This window comes from Rosa rugosa, chromosome 1 (assembly GCF_958449725.1).
Source record: "Rosa rugosa chromosome 1, drRosRugo1.1, whole genome shotgun sequence".
In the NCBI taxonomy this organism is placed as follows: Eukaryota; Viridiplantae; Streptophyta; class Magnoliopsida; order Rosales; family Rosaceae; genus Rosa; species Rosa rugosa.
In genome coordinates, this window is record NC_084820.1 from 67169010 (window position 1) to 67184286 (window position 15277).

At 38.4% G+C, this 15277-nt stretch overlaps 3 protein-coding genes across 5 annotated transcripts; 2 read left to right on the plus strand and 1 right to left on the minus strand.

Moving 5' to 3' along the window:
• The first annotated feature begins 6095 nt into the window (after positions 1-6095).
• LOC133726301 (AT-rich interactive domain-containing protein 1-like) lies at positions 6096-9477 on the plus strand. Of its 3 annotated transcripts, XM_062153816.1 has the most exons (3): positions 6096-6583; positions 7394-7544; positions 7810-9477. In XM_062153816.1, exons 2-3 carry the CDS (start codon positions 7400-7402, stop codon positions 9030-9032), a joined length of 1368 nt encoding a protein of 455 aa, XP_062009800.1. In that variant the 5' UTR covers positions 6096-6583; positions 7394-7399; the 3' UTR covers positions 9033-9477. The 3 variants fall into 3 exon arrangements, with proteins under 3 accessions (XP_062009800.1, XP_062009801.1, XP_062009799.1); XM_062153817.1 differs by lacking the exon at positions 7394-7544; XM_062153815.1 differs by lacking the exon at positions 6096-6583 and having other exon boundaries at positions 6590-7544.
• Positions 9478-10644: 1167 nt separating this feature from the next.
• On the plus strand, positions 10645-12919 carry LOC133745720 (uncharacterized). Its single transcript, XM_062173841.1, has one exon. The coding sequence runs from the start codon at positions 11074-11076 to the stop codon at positions 12679-12681; it is 1608 nt and encodes a 535-aa protein (XP_062029825.1). The 5' UTR covers positions 10645-11073; the 3' UTR covers positions 12682-12919.
• Positions 12920-14085: 1166 nt separating this feature from the next.
• Positions 14086-15263, minus strand: LOC133745731 (PR5-like receptor kinase). Its single transcript, XM_062173851.1, has one exon. The coding sequence runs from the start codon at positions 15220-15222 to the stop codon at positions 14278-14280; it is 945 nt and encodes a 314-aa protein (XP_062029835.1). The 5' UTR covers positions 15223-15263; the 3' UTR covers positions 14086-14277.
• Between the last annotated feature and the right edge of the window lie 14 nt (positions 15264-15277).

Here is a 15277-nt window from a genome sequence, read left to right on the forward strand (position 1 = left end):
AAGCCTAAAGGAGCAGTCCAAAAGAAGAAGAAGAAGGAACAAAAGGAACCAAAAGGTGTTTGTTTCTTTTGCAACAAGGATGGGCATTGGAAGAGGAATTGCAAAGCTTATCTTGCATCCTTGAAGAACCAGTCTTCAACAGCAGGTATGATCAATGTGATTGAATCAATACTTACAGTTAATAATACTTCCACTTGGATAATTGATTCAGGTGCATCTCACCATGTTTGCACTTCGTTGCAGGACCTAGTGGGAGCAAGGAAGCTTAAAGCTGGAGAAATCACCCTACGTGTTGGAAATGGCACAAGAGTTGACGCCAAAGCCGTGGGGACTTATATTTTGAAGTTACCATCAGGAGATACATTGGAGTTAAATAATTGTCTTTATCTTCCTATATGTATAAAGAACCTTATCTCCATCTCCATGCTTTTGAAGGATGGTTATAGAGTAGTTTTTGATAAACTAAGTGGTTTTGTATCTATTAATGAACGCATGATATGTCATGCTAATATTATTGATGGTCTCTTTCATCTAGCTTTAGATGGTAGTATTAATTGTATGAAGGAAAATGCTTTGGGATCTAAGAGATCTCGGGAAACGGTTAACCCCATTAAGATGTGGCACCTTAAGCTTGGTCATATTAGCCAAGATAGAATTCACAAATTATCCAAAAATGGATATTTAGAGTCGTTAGGATCTGATCCTATGCCTACTTGTGAGTCTTGTCTAAAAGGAAAAATGACCAAGTCACATTATGGTGGACAAAGAACAAGAGTTAAAGAACTCTTAGGCCTAATACATACCGATGTATGTGGTCCCATGTCCACTATTAGTAAAGGTGGATTCTCATACTTCATAACTTTTACCGATGACTATTCTCGGTTTGGATATATATACCTTATGAAGCACAAATCTGAAGCCTTTGAAATGTTCAAAGAATTTAAAAATGAAGTTGAGAAACAAACCGACAAGAGTATTAAGGCTCTAAGATCCGATCGAGGAGGCGAATACTTAAGCAATGAGTTTATTGATTATCTCAAACAAGAAGGCATTGTTTCTTCATTAGCTCCTCCTGGAACACCACAACTCAATGGTGTCTCTGAAAGGAGAAATCGAACTTTGTTAGACATGGTTCGTTCCATGATGAGCTATACTGATTTACCTATATCCTTTTGGGGATATGCACTTCAAACAGCAATTTATTTGTTAAATAGAGTGCCTTCCAAGTCCATCCCTCTTACACCATATGAGATGTGGCATGGGAAGAAACCAAGTCTCAATCATATTAAGATTTGGGGTTGTCCAGCTTATGTCAAAAGACTAGAAGCAGGCAAGCTTGAAGCTAGATCAAGCAAGTGTTTATTTGTGGGATATCCTAAAGATAGTTTAGGATATTATTTCTATCAACCTGAAGAACAAAAGGTGTTTGTTAGCAGGAATGCCACTTTCCTTGAAAGGGACTATGTCCTTGATGGAAATGTTGAACAAATGGTAGAACTCAAGGAAGTGTCCAACAAGCCACAAACTAACACTTCATTTCCCGTTGAACAACTTCCTGAACCAACTATAACACAAACTCCAAGAATATCTAGTAGGATCCGGATACCTCCCAAGAGGTATGGTTTGTGTCATGAAAGCCTTGGGGAGTTAAATCTCCTTGGTGACAATGAAAACCTGCATGATTCTTCTAGTTATAATGAAGCAATGTCAAACGTTGACTCAAAGAAATGGCAAGAAGCCATGGAATCCGAGATTGACTCTATGTATACCAATCAAGTCTGGACTCTCGTTGACCCTCCACCTGGTATTAGACCAATTGGAAACAAATGGGTCTTCAAGAAAAAGATAGGCTCAGATGGTAAAATAGAAACCTACAAAGCTAGGTTGGTGGCAAAGGGCTATAAGCAAAGAGAGGGCATTGACTATGAAGATACGTTCTCTCCTGTTGCCATGGTTAAATCCATTCGGATATTATTTGCTATAGCTGCTCACTATGATTATGAGATATGGCAAATGGACGTAAAGACTGCCTTTCTGAATGGCAACCTTGAGGAAGAGCTTTATATGGATCAACCTGAAGGCTTTGCGTCTAAAGATGACATTCATAAAGTGTGTAAGCTTCATAGGTCCATCTATGGACTCAAGCAAGCTTCAAGGAGTTGGAACATCCGTTTTGATGATGCAGTCAAATCTTTTGGTTTCACACAAAACATGGATGAACCTTGTGTTTACAAAAAGGTCAGTGGGAGTGCTGTTGTGTTCCTTGTACTTTATGTAGATGACATCCTACTCTTTGGGAATGATGTAGGAATGTTATCTTCAATTAAAGTTTGGTTGTCCAAGACCTTCCTTATGAAGGATCTTGGAGAAGCTGCCTATGTACTAGGAATAAAGATCTATAGAGACAGATCAAAAAGATTAATTGGATTATCTCAATCCTTGTACATAGACAAAGTGCTGAATAGATTTCACATGGAACAATCTAGGAAGGGTTTTCTGCCTGTCAGACATGGCATTCACCTTTCTAAGAAAATGTGCCCACAAACGATTGAGGAAGTGCAAAAGATGAGCAAGATCCCATATGCATCTGCAATAGGGAGCCTCATGTATGCGATGCTATGCACAAGACCTGATATCAGTTATGGCGTAAGCATAACTAGTCGATATCAGTCCAATCCAGGTTTAGAACACTGGAATGCTGTTAAGAATATCCTTAAGTACTTGAGAAGGACTAAAGATTTATTCCTCGTTTATGGAGGTGGTGATTTGCAATCAGAGTTGCAAGTGGAAGCATACACAGACTCAGATTTTCAATCTGATGTGAATGACAGAAAATCCACATCGGGGTTTGTCTTCACCTTGAATGGAGGTGCAGTAAATTGGAGAAGCTGCAAACAAAGCGTTACTGCAGATTCCACTACTGAGGCAGAATACATTGCAGCTGCAGAGGCTGCAAAGGAAGCAGTTTGGATGAAAAAGTTCATCACTGAACTTGATGTTGTTCCTACCATTGAGTCACCGATTCCACTTTACTGTGACAACAATGGGGCAATTGCTCAAGCCAAGGAACCAAGGTCTCATCAAAAATCCAAACACATCGAAAGACGTTTCCATATCATAAGGGAGATTGTTAATCGTGGAGACGTTAACATTCTCAAAGTAGCATCTGTTGATAACATATCAGATCCATTCACTAAGCCTTTATCACAAGCAAAGCTAGAACAACATCTTGAGAAGATGGGTGTACGTTTCATGGCTGATTGGGTTTAGTACAAGTGGGAGATTGAAGGAATTGTGTCCTAAAACAATCATTTTGATGTAATTATTATTGTAATTATTATTATTCAAAAGGGCAAGTTTATTGTTCATTGCTTATACTTAATATTTGATTGAACAAGGTCCAAGGAATATGAGTTAAAGAGAAAGTAATCTAAAGAGTTAGATGTGTGAGACCTTTACTCTTTCACACTCTTATCCTAAAAGGTTCCTAGTCATAGGATTATCACTTGGACATTGATAATCCGGAAAGACTAGCACATACTATGTATTCTCAATATGGAGGATGATATGTCTCTTGTCATTTGTGTAGAGACACTAATACAAGTATGTGGGTGCTCTTAACTTAAAGAGTATACTGAACGCGATCATTAGAGTTCTTGTATGGAGTCTTACTTACATGTCAAACTTGAACTCTAAATTGCAATAATACAAATTAGTCCTTTGACCTGAGACACCATAGTTGTCTTATGAGTGAATGGATTATCTCTTGATGATGCAATAACATTGTGTCCCTTAATGGATATAATAGATGCATTCATTGGTATAATCAATTCGGTCATGGAGACATGTGAGTGTACAACAAGGAATCTCTATCCTTAAGTAAATAAGGTGTATGTTCAAAGATGTGATTCAATGAGTCTTTGGCCAAAGCATTGAATGAGATTTAAAAAGGAGTTTTTAATCACATTCTAAGAATCACATAAGAATGAAAATCACATTAGGGGATTGACATATCAATTCCATACCCCGATGATGTGATTTAGAACATAGTGTAAGAGAAGGACCGTATTGTATTGTAATTCCAATTGAATAGGTTCTTTGTCATTCTACATTAACTAGGGTAGTCATGATATGTTGCAAGACGTCACTCATGACTTGTGAAGTCCCCGAGGATTAATAAACATTTATTATCCTAATAACAAGGGAGAATCAAAAATGGAGTTTTTGATTCGTAAACAAAATAGAATGGTTTCTATAAACTTCACTGCCTTGTTAATTAGAACCTAAGAGATCGCACACCATATAAGTGGATCATTGAGATTGTATATGAAGAAGATTAAACAAGAGTTGGTTATGAGCAAATAATTAATTAGATTTATTATTTGAACATAATTAGGATTTTCGGGTAAAACCGAACCTATTGGGCCTAAACGATTGTCGGGTTTTTTGGTGTGGACTTGGGCTTCACTAAATGAGATTTAAATGAAAGCCCAAGACACATTTTTAGTGCCCAATAACATGTATGGACCAGCCAAAATATTGGCTTTATGAAAGTCAATATTTTTCTTTTAGTAATTGGAGTTATTTCCTATTATATAAAAGGGAAAGCATGGACAAAGAAAAGTGAGTGTCTCCACACTATTATTTTCAGATTAGAGAGAGAGAAAGAGAGTTCTCTCTTGGTCCATTTTTCAGAAATTAAAGGAAAGAAGAACACTTGCATAATTTCTTCTTTTCTTTCATCTTTCTTCATCTCTTGATTCACTTGGTGAAGATCCTTAGAGGCCATATATTTTTGTGGCTTTACTTGTTACATCAAGGAGGAGATTACAAGCACAAGAAGGAGTATAAGAAGGAGTTCTTAATTCAAGGTGCTTCAAGGTGGAGGAAACACACACAAGGAGAGATCAAGGAGAGGAACTTTGGTGGTTCACTTGGATCGGATTAAAATCACGCTCCAAGGGTGAGTAGAACAGAAACTCCCTCTTTGTTCTTCCTTACCATGCATGCTATGTTTATATACATATCACAATAAGCCAAGATCATGGGTTAAAGGAATGGATTTTATGTTTAGTTAGTAGTTTAATTGTTAAACTTATTCCGCACTAATTAAAAAGTTTTGAAATCCATCCATTCCTTCAGCCATAACATGAAATCACTGAAATATACTCAATGGTAGGACACCTAGAAATTAAGCTGAAGAAAGTGCAGTTACCATGAGTTGCCTCGAACAACACATTTTTGAGGGATGGAAAACTTTGATCGATCGATGTATTTTATCGTGACATACCCCAAATTTAGTGCAGTTATAGATTTTGCAATAAGAAGGTTATGAGGAAAGTAGTAGGAGAATTCCGGCAAGGCTATAACGCGAGGAAGGCTGATATCCAACTCATTTAGTAGCTCCAAAACTCACCAACCTAGCTAGCAAATTCATGTCACCGATGATATATCTCGCGCGAAGCCGGAATTTTTCTAATGGACTGTCTTTGTCACGGAGCTCCAAGTACTTTCTCAAGAAGTTGATGAACTTTGTATGTTGAAGTTTGTTGCCTTCATAATCTTCTTGGAGATCTATTATGGGGAGCGAAGACCACACGCCTATCCAACTCTTCGAAAGAAAGCTCGTGCGAACCGCAAGTCTTGTACGTGGGAAGGAATTGAAGAATTTGGTGGATAACAAGGTCAGGTAAATGAGGTACGACGGCCATGGCGTTTTGGTCATCACGATCATTCTCTGCGTTTCTTCTCTTAGCCCTCATCAGATCTAGATTGCTGCTGCTTGTCGATGTGAGACCTGTTAGAATCTTAGTAGGGCAAGGTTAGGGTCAAAAGCGACGAGTCGTAAAACTACAATCCGTGGGCCCCACGTGGCGCAAAGCTAGTCGAAAAGCTCATACTCACTGAAGATCTCTGACGATAAGCTGACAGAATCACTTTCGTGCTCAGCAGTCAGCACACAGAATCACAGAGTGGCATCTTACGTAATTTTCACCTGATTCCATACCTCTTTTGGTAATTTCACGAAAAAGTTACTATCCTCGGACCCCCGAAACAGGACCATAGAATGGGCTATAAAGCCGGTAGCGCCAAAACTTTCCCCAATTCCCAATCTCCATCACTCAGATTCCCAATTCCGATTCCGATTCCGATTCCGTTTATTTCTTTCTCCGATCTCAAAATTCTTATTTGATTCGTTCAATTCATTCTCTTCTCTACCTTTTTTATCCAAATTTCATACCTCGTCGTGCCTCCGATTAGATTCTAGGGTTAGGGATTTGAAAATTTCGCGTAATTTTTATTCGATCTGAAATTTATTTGCCTGATTTGGTTTTGTACTAGTTTTTCAGTGCTTGAATTTATCTGGGTCGTCCAGAAATCTGCAGGATTTTTCTGATTTATGGGAAATTTTTGAACTTTATGAATTTTCCATTTTTGTAATTTTTTTTCTTGTGAAATTGGGGGTACACAGGTTTTTGCTTTTGTAATTAAAAAAATTGAGTCTGGTGTTTTTTGGGTTCTGAGAAGCTGGTTTTGTGGGTGATTTTGGATTTGTGGATTGCTTGGGCGCCACTATTTTCAGGTAAAGACCAGCTCTTTCAGCTCAGTAATATTAAAAGAGAAGAAGATTAAGATGGTTTTATTACTATTAATACTATATATGTGCTTTTTGGATAAGTGAAAGTAGGTAGTTTTGTAATGCTTTATTTTATGCTTGTTTGGACTTTGGACTATGTCGTTTTGCTTGTAATTCACATGCACACATTGCAGTATGAATATGGTAAGATTGATTTTTTACAAAAGATGATGCAAGTTGGATTCCGTTTCTTTTCTGTCGAACATAACAGTCATCCTTTTTCAAGGAATATATGTCAGGATCAATGATTGAAAAAAGTAAAAAAGAAATGAAATGAAAGACACATCTTTCGTGTGTATATGCTTATGTATGTAGTATACGTATGCATATCTATGTGGTGGATTATGATTTGGTTTATGGAAATCAATATGATCTACTAATAAACATAGTAGCGCCTATTTTAGACCAGCAGAATATGTACTGTAGCTATATATGATGACCCTTGGTGGGTAGTAATGGATTCTTTTTGTTTGCTGACTGATGTGGTTGTGTCATGGAATGCGGTGGCTACCTTTATTCAAATGTACAAGACTGTTTACTGATTGTTACCCAGTATATGATATGCTCAAGTTGTATGTAATTGGAATTCTTTTTACTTATAAACGTATACTGAAGGTTTAGTTTTCTGAAATTGCTCTTTTCTTCTCGTTTAAAAAATCTTTGTTCCCTGCTTTCCCAGTGCTTCATAGGTTAGTTTTAGTGCAAGTCTTATTTTGCATATTCAAAGCACCACTTCAAATGTGGCTTCACTTGCAGGACAAAATGATTAACAAACGATCTTTTGGTGATGAGGGTTCTTTTGAGGTTGCTTGTAAGCACCCTAGACATTTGGAACACTATAATGAGCCTGCTCCATATGTGGATGTTTTTCATTTTAGTGATGCTTCCCAGAAATTTCAAACTCCAGGTATCAAATAGTTGCTATTTGTAATTTGGTTCTCAAATCGTGCATTAAGTTTTTGTCAAGATCTTTATAAGGTGCAAGGCATAACCTGGACCATGTATATTCACAATATCTAGTTATAGATGCAATCTGGATGGGAAACGAATTATCACCTTCCAAAAGAAACAATGCCACCAGGACCTATGCATGGTTGTCAATTGTCATTAACTTAGAGTATAATTTGTAGATGTTCAGTTTGACTTATTGCTGATATAATTATTGTATGAAGATGGCAAAGGTGACTGGAGTTGTAAATTTCAAGAGGAAGGAAGGTCTGCAGCTGCAAGGGACATGGCAACTGAGGTCACAAATGAGACCTACAAAGAACTTGAGACTGGTGCTTCCGGAAGCATGGCCAAATATTTGTGGGTCAACAACAGTATTGTTGAAGCTAATGTAAGATCCGAGTCAGAAGCTCATCTTTCATTGTTCCCAGAATTTTTTGGACCTGTAAACCAATTGAGGGATATACATCATTCTGACAAGATCTGTTCATCTCCTGTTGATTATTCTCCTCATAACCTAGTCTCTGTTGGACCCGAGCATCAAGCTTATGTTCCAGACTGGGGCCATGAGGGTTCACACACTTCAGATAATCCAGCTAACTTGGATTTTCAACATGAACGTCCTTTGGGTGTTGATGAGGAAAAGCTAATGGGTAGCTGTGTCCTTTCTATGCCTGACCTTGAAGCATCTGCAAACTTTTTCTGTGAAGATGTGGGAGCCAGAGACAACTGTATGTGTGCTGATTCAGGTTCTGTAAGATGTGTCAGACAGCACATCACAGACGCTAGAGAGAAATTAAGGGAAGACCTTGGACAGGAGCTTTTTGAAGAGTTGGGCTTTTGTGATATGGGAGAGGAGGTTGCAGATAAATGGAGTGAAGAGGAAGAGCATCTGTTCCATGATGTTGTCCTCTCTAACCCTGCATCATTGGGTAAGAACTTCTGGCATAATCTCTCAGTGGCCTTTCCTTCACGAACGCATAAGGATGTTGTCAGCTATTATTTTAATGTGTTTATGCTCCGGAGGCGTGCTGAGCAGAATAGGTTTGATCCTCTAAACACTGATAGTGATGATGATGAGTTGCAAAAAAGTGAATTTGGACTGGTAGAGGATAATGAGGAGCCTGTGGTAGTGTCTCCTATTAATCTAGATGCTTCTGCCTATAATGAGGAAGACCACTTACGGGGTGCCCAAGAATACATTGAAGATGCGGATGACATAGATGGTTATGACGATGCTGCCGTGGTCGGATGCAAAGGTATTAATGACAATGAGGGGGGTGATATAGATGATGGCCCAGGAGCATCTCATGCTGGGAATTCCCCTGGTGATTGTGGCAGATCCACTGAATCTCGGCTTTTGTTTAAAACTTCCGAGACTAATAGAGCGGATTATGATATTCAAGATGATTCTTGCACATCCTATGACTATCAGCAAGACAGTTAATCGGTAGTATCATGGGAAATGATGCAAGAGACTGCAGTGCAAGATGAACATGCTCATTGTCGTGATGCGTGTAAGCATCTGACTGAACCTATTTGCTTTTCAAGTCAATAAGTTCAAGAAGAAAAGGGAAACCAAGGCTTTTCGGTTCCAAGATGAAAGTTGATTTCCTTCAATGTCTTCCGGTCTAGTAAGATGGGTAGCTACAGATAATGGAGATTGTAACGCTGGTTGTGACCATGGATGGTCAAGGGGACTACATTGGAGTTTTTCCTTGAGTGGGTGGAAATCCTTTACCTGTGATATAGAAATGAAAAAAATCAAAAGCTTGTTGTGAACAATTTCACCATCTTTTTGCTAGTGTTGAATTTACCTGTATGTTACAGCTTGAAATCTCATCTGTATTATTTTTGGCCAAACACAATAAGAAATTACCATTCCTTATTAACTTTGTCTGATGTAAATGCGTACCACTAGTCTGACAAATATTGGAACCGAATTGTCAAGATCACATGATTTTGTACTTGGACTATATTACCATTCAAGCCAATTTACCTGTCAAGTTAAGCGATGCAACACCGTATCATGATGGCTCTTTCTAAGTTTTGTTTTTGTACGAAACTGAGCCCAAATGATGACCTTCATTTTTCAATTGACAATGAATAGGGGAAAGAAAGAGTAGCAAATTCATAAGCACCACAAAATTGTAACCCCTCCCCACATCCCCAGCGGTGGAGTCTTAAGCACGGAAGCACCAAGCAACAACATGAATGGATGAGTCTTCAATTGTGGTTATGATGTTTCTCGTTTTTATGTGAGTCGTCTATTATGATTTCGTTTAAAAAGTAAATCTATCGACTACAAATTTATAGATCGCTTTAAGTATTTAATAACTAGCATTTTTCCACCCGTTATTAAATTTTTTTTTCTTCAGAAAATATAAAAGGAAAAAGTTGGTTATTGCAGAGAAAAGAAAATGGGAGAGAGAAAAGTGGGTTGTGGATATTTTTTTTTCAAATTTTTTTAATAAAAAAAATATTTTGTAAATGTCTTAATTATCCTTGTGATATAATTAATTTTCAAAGTTTATTAATCTTCTAGGGTTAATTCTGTCAAAATTTTAGATTTTGGCTAACAAAGCCTCTTCTCTTAATAATAGTATAGATATAGAAGTCAGAAATTAAGAAAATCGCATATTATTTTTATAGTCTCAACAAAACTATTTTCACTTCACTAGCCTCTTAACTTAACGAGTCGTAAGCTAACAGTTACTGTTTATCTTTTTAGCAACATGGAAGTGGAAAAAACCAACTATTATGTGTGGACTCATTAGTCATTGGGGTTGTATTTTTTTTTTTTTTTCTTTCTAAATTTGAAATTCAATGCCTTTGTTACTATTTTGCTCATTTTCCGTCGACTCATTTTTACTGTTTATTAGAGAACTTTTATGTGCTTTTTGAAGAAATGCAGTGCCAAACAAGCCCTTACAATGGGTCGGTTTCAAATCTAGTTTAACACCCAAAAATCCCCAACTTTATTACAGAAATGCCAAAACCAGAGTATAAAATCTTCATGGACACGAGAAAGTGGGACAAGAGTCTGAGCCTCTCTCTGAGATCATAACCTTGCTTTTCATGCAAGGATTTCTTCACCCTTCTCTCCTTCCAAATCCGTCATAGCTTTTGGAGAGAGAAAGTCTTAGTGTGAGAAAGTGTCACTCACTCTCTCCATTCCTTCTTTTCTCTGCTCCCAAACACTGCTCAGAGGCTTTCACAGACTCCAAAACCCAAGAAATTCAAGTACCCAAGAGAGCCAGAGAGAAAAAGATCACTTCTTTGGGACCCAGATCTTCTTCGTCTCCAAAATCACTGTGAACCCAGAAGTGGATTCTTCTCCAATCACTCAGAAATCAGAAACTCTGATCTGGGTTTTTCTCCATCCTCTGTTTCTTGAGCTTCCTCTGTTTTTTTCAATGTGATACAGAGAAAAACCCAATTTCAAATTTGGGGGTTTCTGTTTGGGTTTTGGGATCTGGGTTTTTCTAATGGAGGAGCTGAGAGGTGCAGGGCATGTGTGCAAGTTCTGTGGTCAGAGTTGCGTGAGCGGCAAGGTCTTGGGAGGTCACATGAGGTCTCACGCGTTCAAGAATCCGATCAAGTCAAGTAGAAAGCACAAGAAAGCCAACATGGTTTTTCAAGATGACGGCGACGGCAATGTGGGTTATGGCCTGAGATTAAACCCCAAAAGGTCCTGGAAATTTTCAGGCAAAGAAGAGGAAGAAGAGATTGTGTGCAAGGTTTGTGGTAAAGCGTTTGAGAGAAAGAACGCTCTGTTTGGTCACATGAGGCATCACTCGGTGAAGCAGAGGAATGAGGCTCAGTGGTGCAGAGATTGCGGTAAAGGGTTTGAGTCTTTGAAAGCTTTGAGCGTTCATAGGAGAGTTCATGCAAAAAGATTGAAGGGTTTTGATGAAACAGAGAGGGGTTTAACCCAGAAGCTTTGCATTGAGAGTTTGGGGCTGGTGAGGAAGAAAAGATCTGCAAGATTCAGGTACAGGATTGCTTCTCCTAGTTCTTCATTTTCTGGTTTGAATTTGAGTGAGTGTAAATTTGGTAATGGGTGTGGAGTGGATGTAGAAGAAGCTGCTTTTTGCTTGATGATGATCTCTAGGGGTTTAGGGAATTGGGGTCAGATTAGTTCAGTGGCTGAGTCCTCAAATAACAACTCGTTTTCTGTTGAGGTTGAGTCACCGAGTCAAAGGAAGCGAGTTAGGGACAATGAGGGTGGGGTTTTTGCTTGGGATGGTGATTCTGGGTCTTTACAGATCAAAAGGGCCAAGGTGGAGGTGTCAGCTGATTGTGTTTTGGATTGTGAGAATGGCTCTAGTGTGAAGGAAGTGTCTGAGTTTGGTGAAATTGATTCTGGGTTTGTAGGTGATGAGATGCCTAAATCTGGGTTTGTGTTATATGGTATTGAAGAATTGGATGTGGAAACTAGTGAGGAGGAAGTAGAAGTGGGTTTATCAGGTTTGGGGTCCATGAAGTTTGGTTTGAGCAAGAAGGCTGTGCTTAAGGCTTGTGATTCTGTGAACAAAGGGTTGTATGCTACTGAATCTGAAACCTTTGCTGATTCTGAGAAGAAAAGAGAACACAAGTGCAGGATATGCAGAAGGGTTTTCGGCACCCATCAGGCACTTGGAGGCCACCAGAGAGTTCATAAGAGAAGTTACAAAAGCTTAGTGCTGAAGAATGAGGATGGTGAAGATAGAACTCAGATTGGCACACTTTGTGAGACTGAGGATAATTGCAATCCTGCCAAGCTTGAAAGTAGTGATAACTCAGTGGAGCAGGAGATGGAAACTGTGACTGTGGGAGGTTCTGAGAGGAAGGGTCACGTGTGTGGTATCTGCTTGAAGGTTTTTGCATCAGGCCAAGCTTTGGGTGGTCACAAGAGGTCTCATTATGTCAAAGACTCGGAGATAGCCACAGATAAGACCAGAGTAATGAAGCAACAGATTTCTGATATCTGTGATTCATTTGAAGTCAGTCACCAATTGAAACTTCAGGAGGAGAATGATGGTGTTGAATTCAAGCCATGGTGGGCTGGAACTGAACAAAAGCATGAGCTGCTGGTGGGTTTGATCCCCAACTAAGAAGTGACTCCATGAATGAAGTTTTTAGTGGTATTTGCTAGTACATAACTGGAGGTAAAAGCTTCTCTCCCTGCTGCTTGAGCTTTAAGTGGCAATCCAATTTTGTCCTACTTACTGGATTTGCCTTTTGATATGAAGAAATTCATATACCTGCAAATTTGTAGATTACTGATTCATTTGTGGAGCTCAAGTCCTGTATTGTGACTATTTTGTAATTTTGATGAACTATAGTTCACTCCAAAACTATCAATACATAAGCAGAAACATTACATTCTTTTCCACTCTTTTGCTTTCAAGTTGGGAAAGTCTGAATAGAACACCTAATTTTGGGACCCTAATTTCTACAATTGGTTGGACCAAACAATCACACTACAACTTCCTCTTGTTTAGCATGTAGCATAAAAACACATACTTGATGTATACTTCTTTCCCTGTATATTGTATCAATCTTCTTTTGCAAGTAACCTCAGAGCAAGCAATCTCTTTAGTACTAGACTGATACACCATATAGTAGACTCCTTGCAAACTTTAGGGCTGTTCCTTTAATTGAGAGCAATTCCTTTAATTGAGAGCAAAGTGATATGGGTGAGCTGTTTGTTGAGGTTCATTAGGTGGTTCAGTTGGGCATATACATAGATTTAATATACAAAATGTTTTGTGCCGCAGTAGTGAAGATCATGTGAATATAGATGGGATCACTTGGATTTAAATCTGTGCTAACTGGCCATGTGCATGTCTGCCCTATGACATTTTAGGACGTGCTACAAATTAAGTCTGGCCTCTGTGGCTTTTTAATGGCCACACCTCATTTGATAGCTATTTACAAAAACCAATGATTAAAAAGCAAAAATCCAACTGTATACTTTTTACAGCTCTGGTTAATTTCATCTTACTGAAACCATTTTGGTTTGGCCAAGTAATTATAAATTTGGAAAAATTTCACAAATGGTCACTCAACTATGACTCATTCGACACTTTGGTCACTCAAGTTTCAAATATATCACTTTGGTCACTTAACTATTACACTGTCAATCACTTTAGTTACTTTGTTAATTTTTTTCATTAAAAAAAATACTCCTTAGGTGACTAAAGTGATTGACAATGTAATAGTTGAGTGACCAAAGTGATATATTTGAAACTTGAGTGACCAAAGTGTCGAATAAGTCATAGTTGAGTGACCATTTGTGGAATTCTCCCTATAAATTTTGCATCACAATACGTATGATAGTAGACGAGAAACAATTTATTCTTAGGTATCGAGAATGTTAAGTTTTGCATCACAATACGTATGATAGTAGACGTTTGTCGTTACTAGTTGGTTTTGGGTTGAATTCTATAAGTACAACATTCCCAAATGCATATTACTTCATCATATGATCATATTCATTCCATTGGTGAGGATTATCCACTCTTTTGCCCTTTTCTCTTCATGATGTTAGAAATTAGAAGTTTACAAGACTCAAACTAAAGTCACATTACAATCCATCGATCATAAATGGGCTTCAGACCTTACAGTTCCATAAATCAAACTTACATTCCAAGAATCATTTTCAAATGGGTTTGAATTGAGACAATCTTTGTGTCTCTTGCCAACACTTATGCTAGCCGGCCTGTTTCAGATGGTTGAGATGTGGTCACAGATTCCTCTGCAAATCTTGCAGGTGAAAACAAGTAAGGCTTCGGTGGAATCGGCAAGGAATGAAGGGGACCTTCTAGCATCTCTACCACTTTGCTCATTGATGGCCGATCAGATGGACTGGTCTGAATACACCCCAGACTTATCAATATCAACTTCCTTGCTATTTTGTTTTCCTCCTCTGATATATCCCCCAAAATGATATCATCCTTCTCTAGCTCTAGATCCTTGTAAATGTAATGTGGAAACATTTCACTAGTATGGGATACTCCGGAATTCAAATTTTTTCTTGCTCCAACCATTTCAAGAACCAACATCCCATAGCTGTAAACATCAGATTTGTGAGATACTGCTCCAAAGTTTCGACTAAATACTTCTGGTGCGATATATCCTGCAGTTCCTCTCATTCCCATCATCGATACAATACTATCCTTCGTTTTGCATAGCTTGGCAAGGCCGAAATCAGATACTTTTGGACAAAAATCTTTGTCCAAAAGAATGTTCTGCGGCTTTATGTCAAAATGCAAAATTCTTGTGTTACAACCACGGTGCAAATACTCTAGACCCCGAGCAATGCCAACTGCAATTTCAGATAATGTTTTCCATTCCAAGCGGCAATTTGCATTAACAGATCCTTGTTTGTGTATGAAGTTATCCAGAGATCCATTAGGCATGTATTCGTAAATTAGAGCTCTTTTATCTCTTTCATAACAAAAGCCCAAAAGAGTGACTATATTGACATGGGAAGTTCTACCAATGCTGGCAACTTCATTTATAAATTCTTCTCCGTTACCCTTAGATTCGCTTAGCATCTTCACAGCCACAACAAGGCCATCAGGTAGCACTCCTTTGTATACAGTGCCATATCCTCCTTTCCCTATTTCATCTCGGAATGCATTTGTCATTTTCTTCACCTTTGAATAACTATACCGCTGAGGGGTAAGCGATCCATTGTTCCTT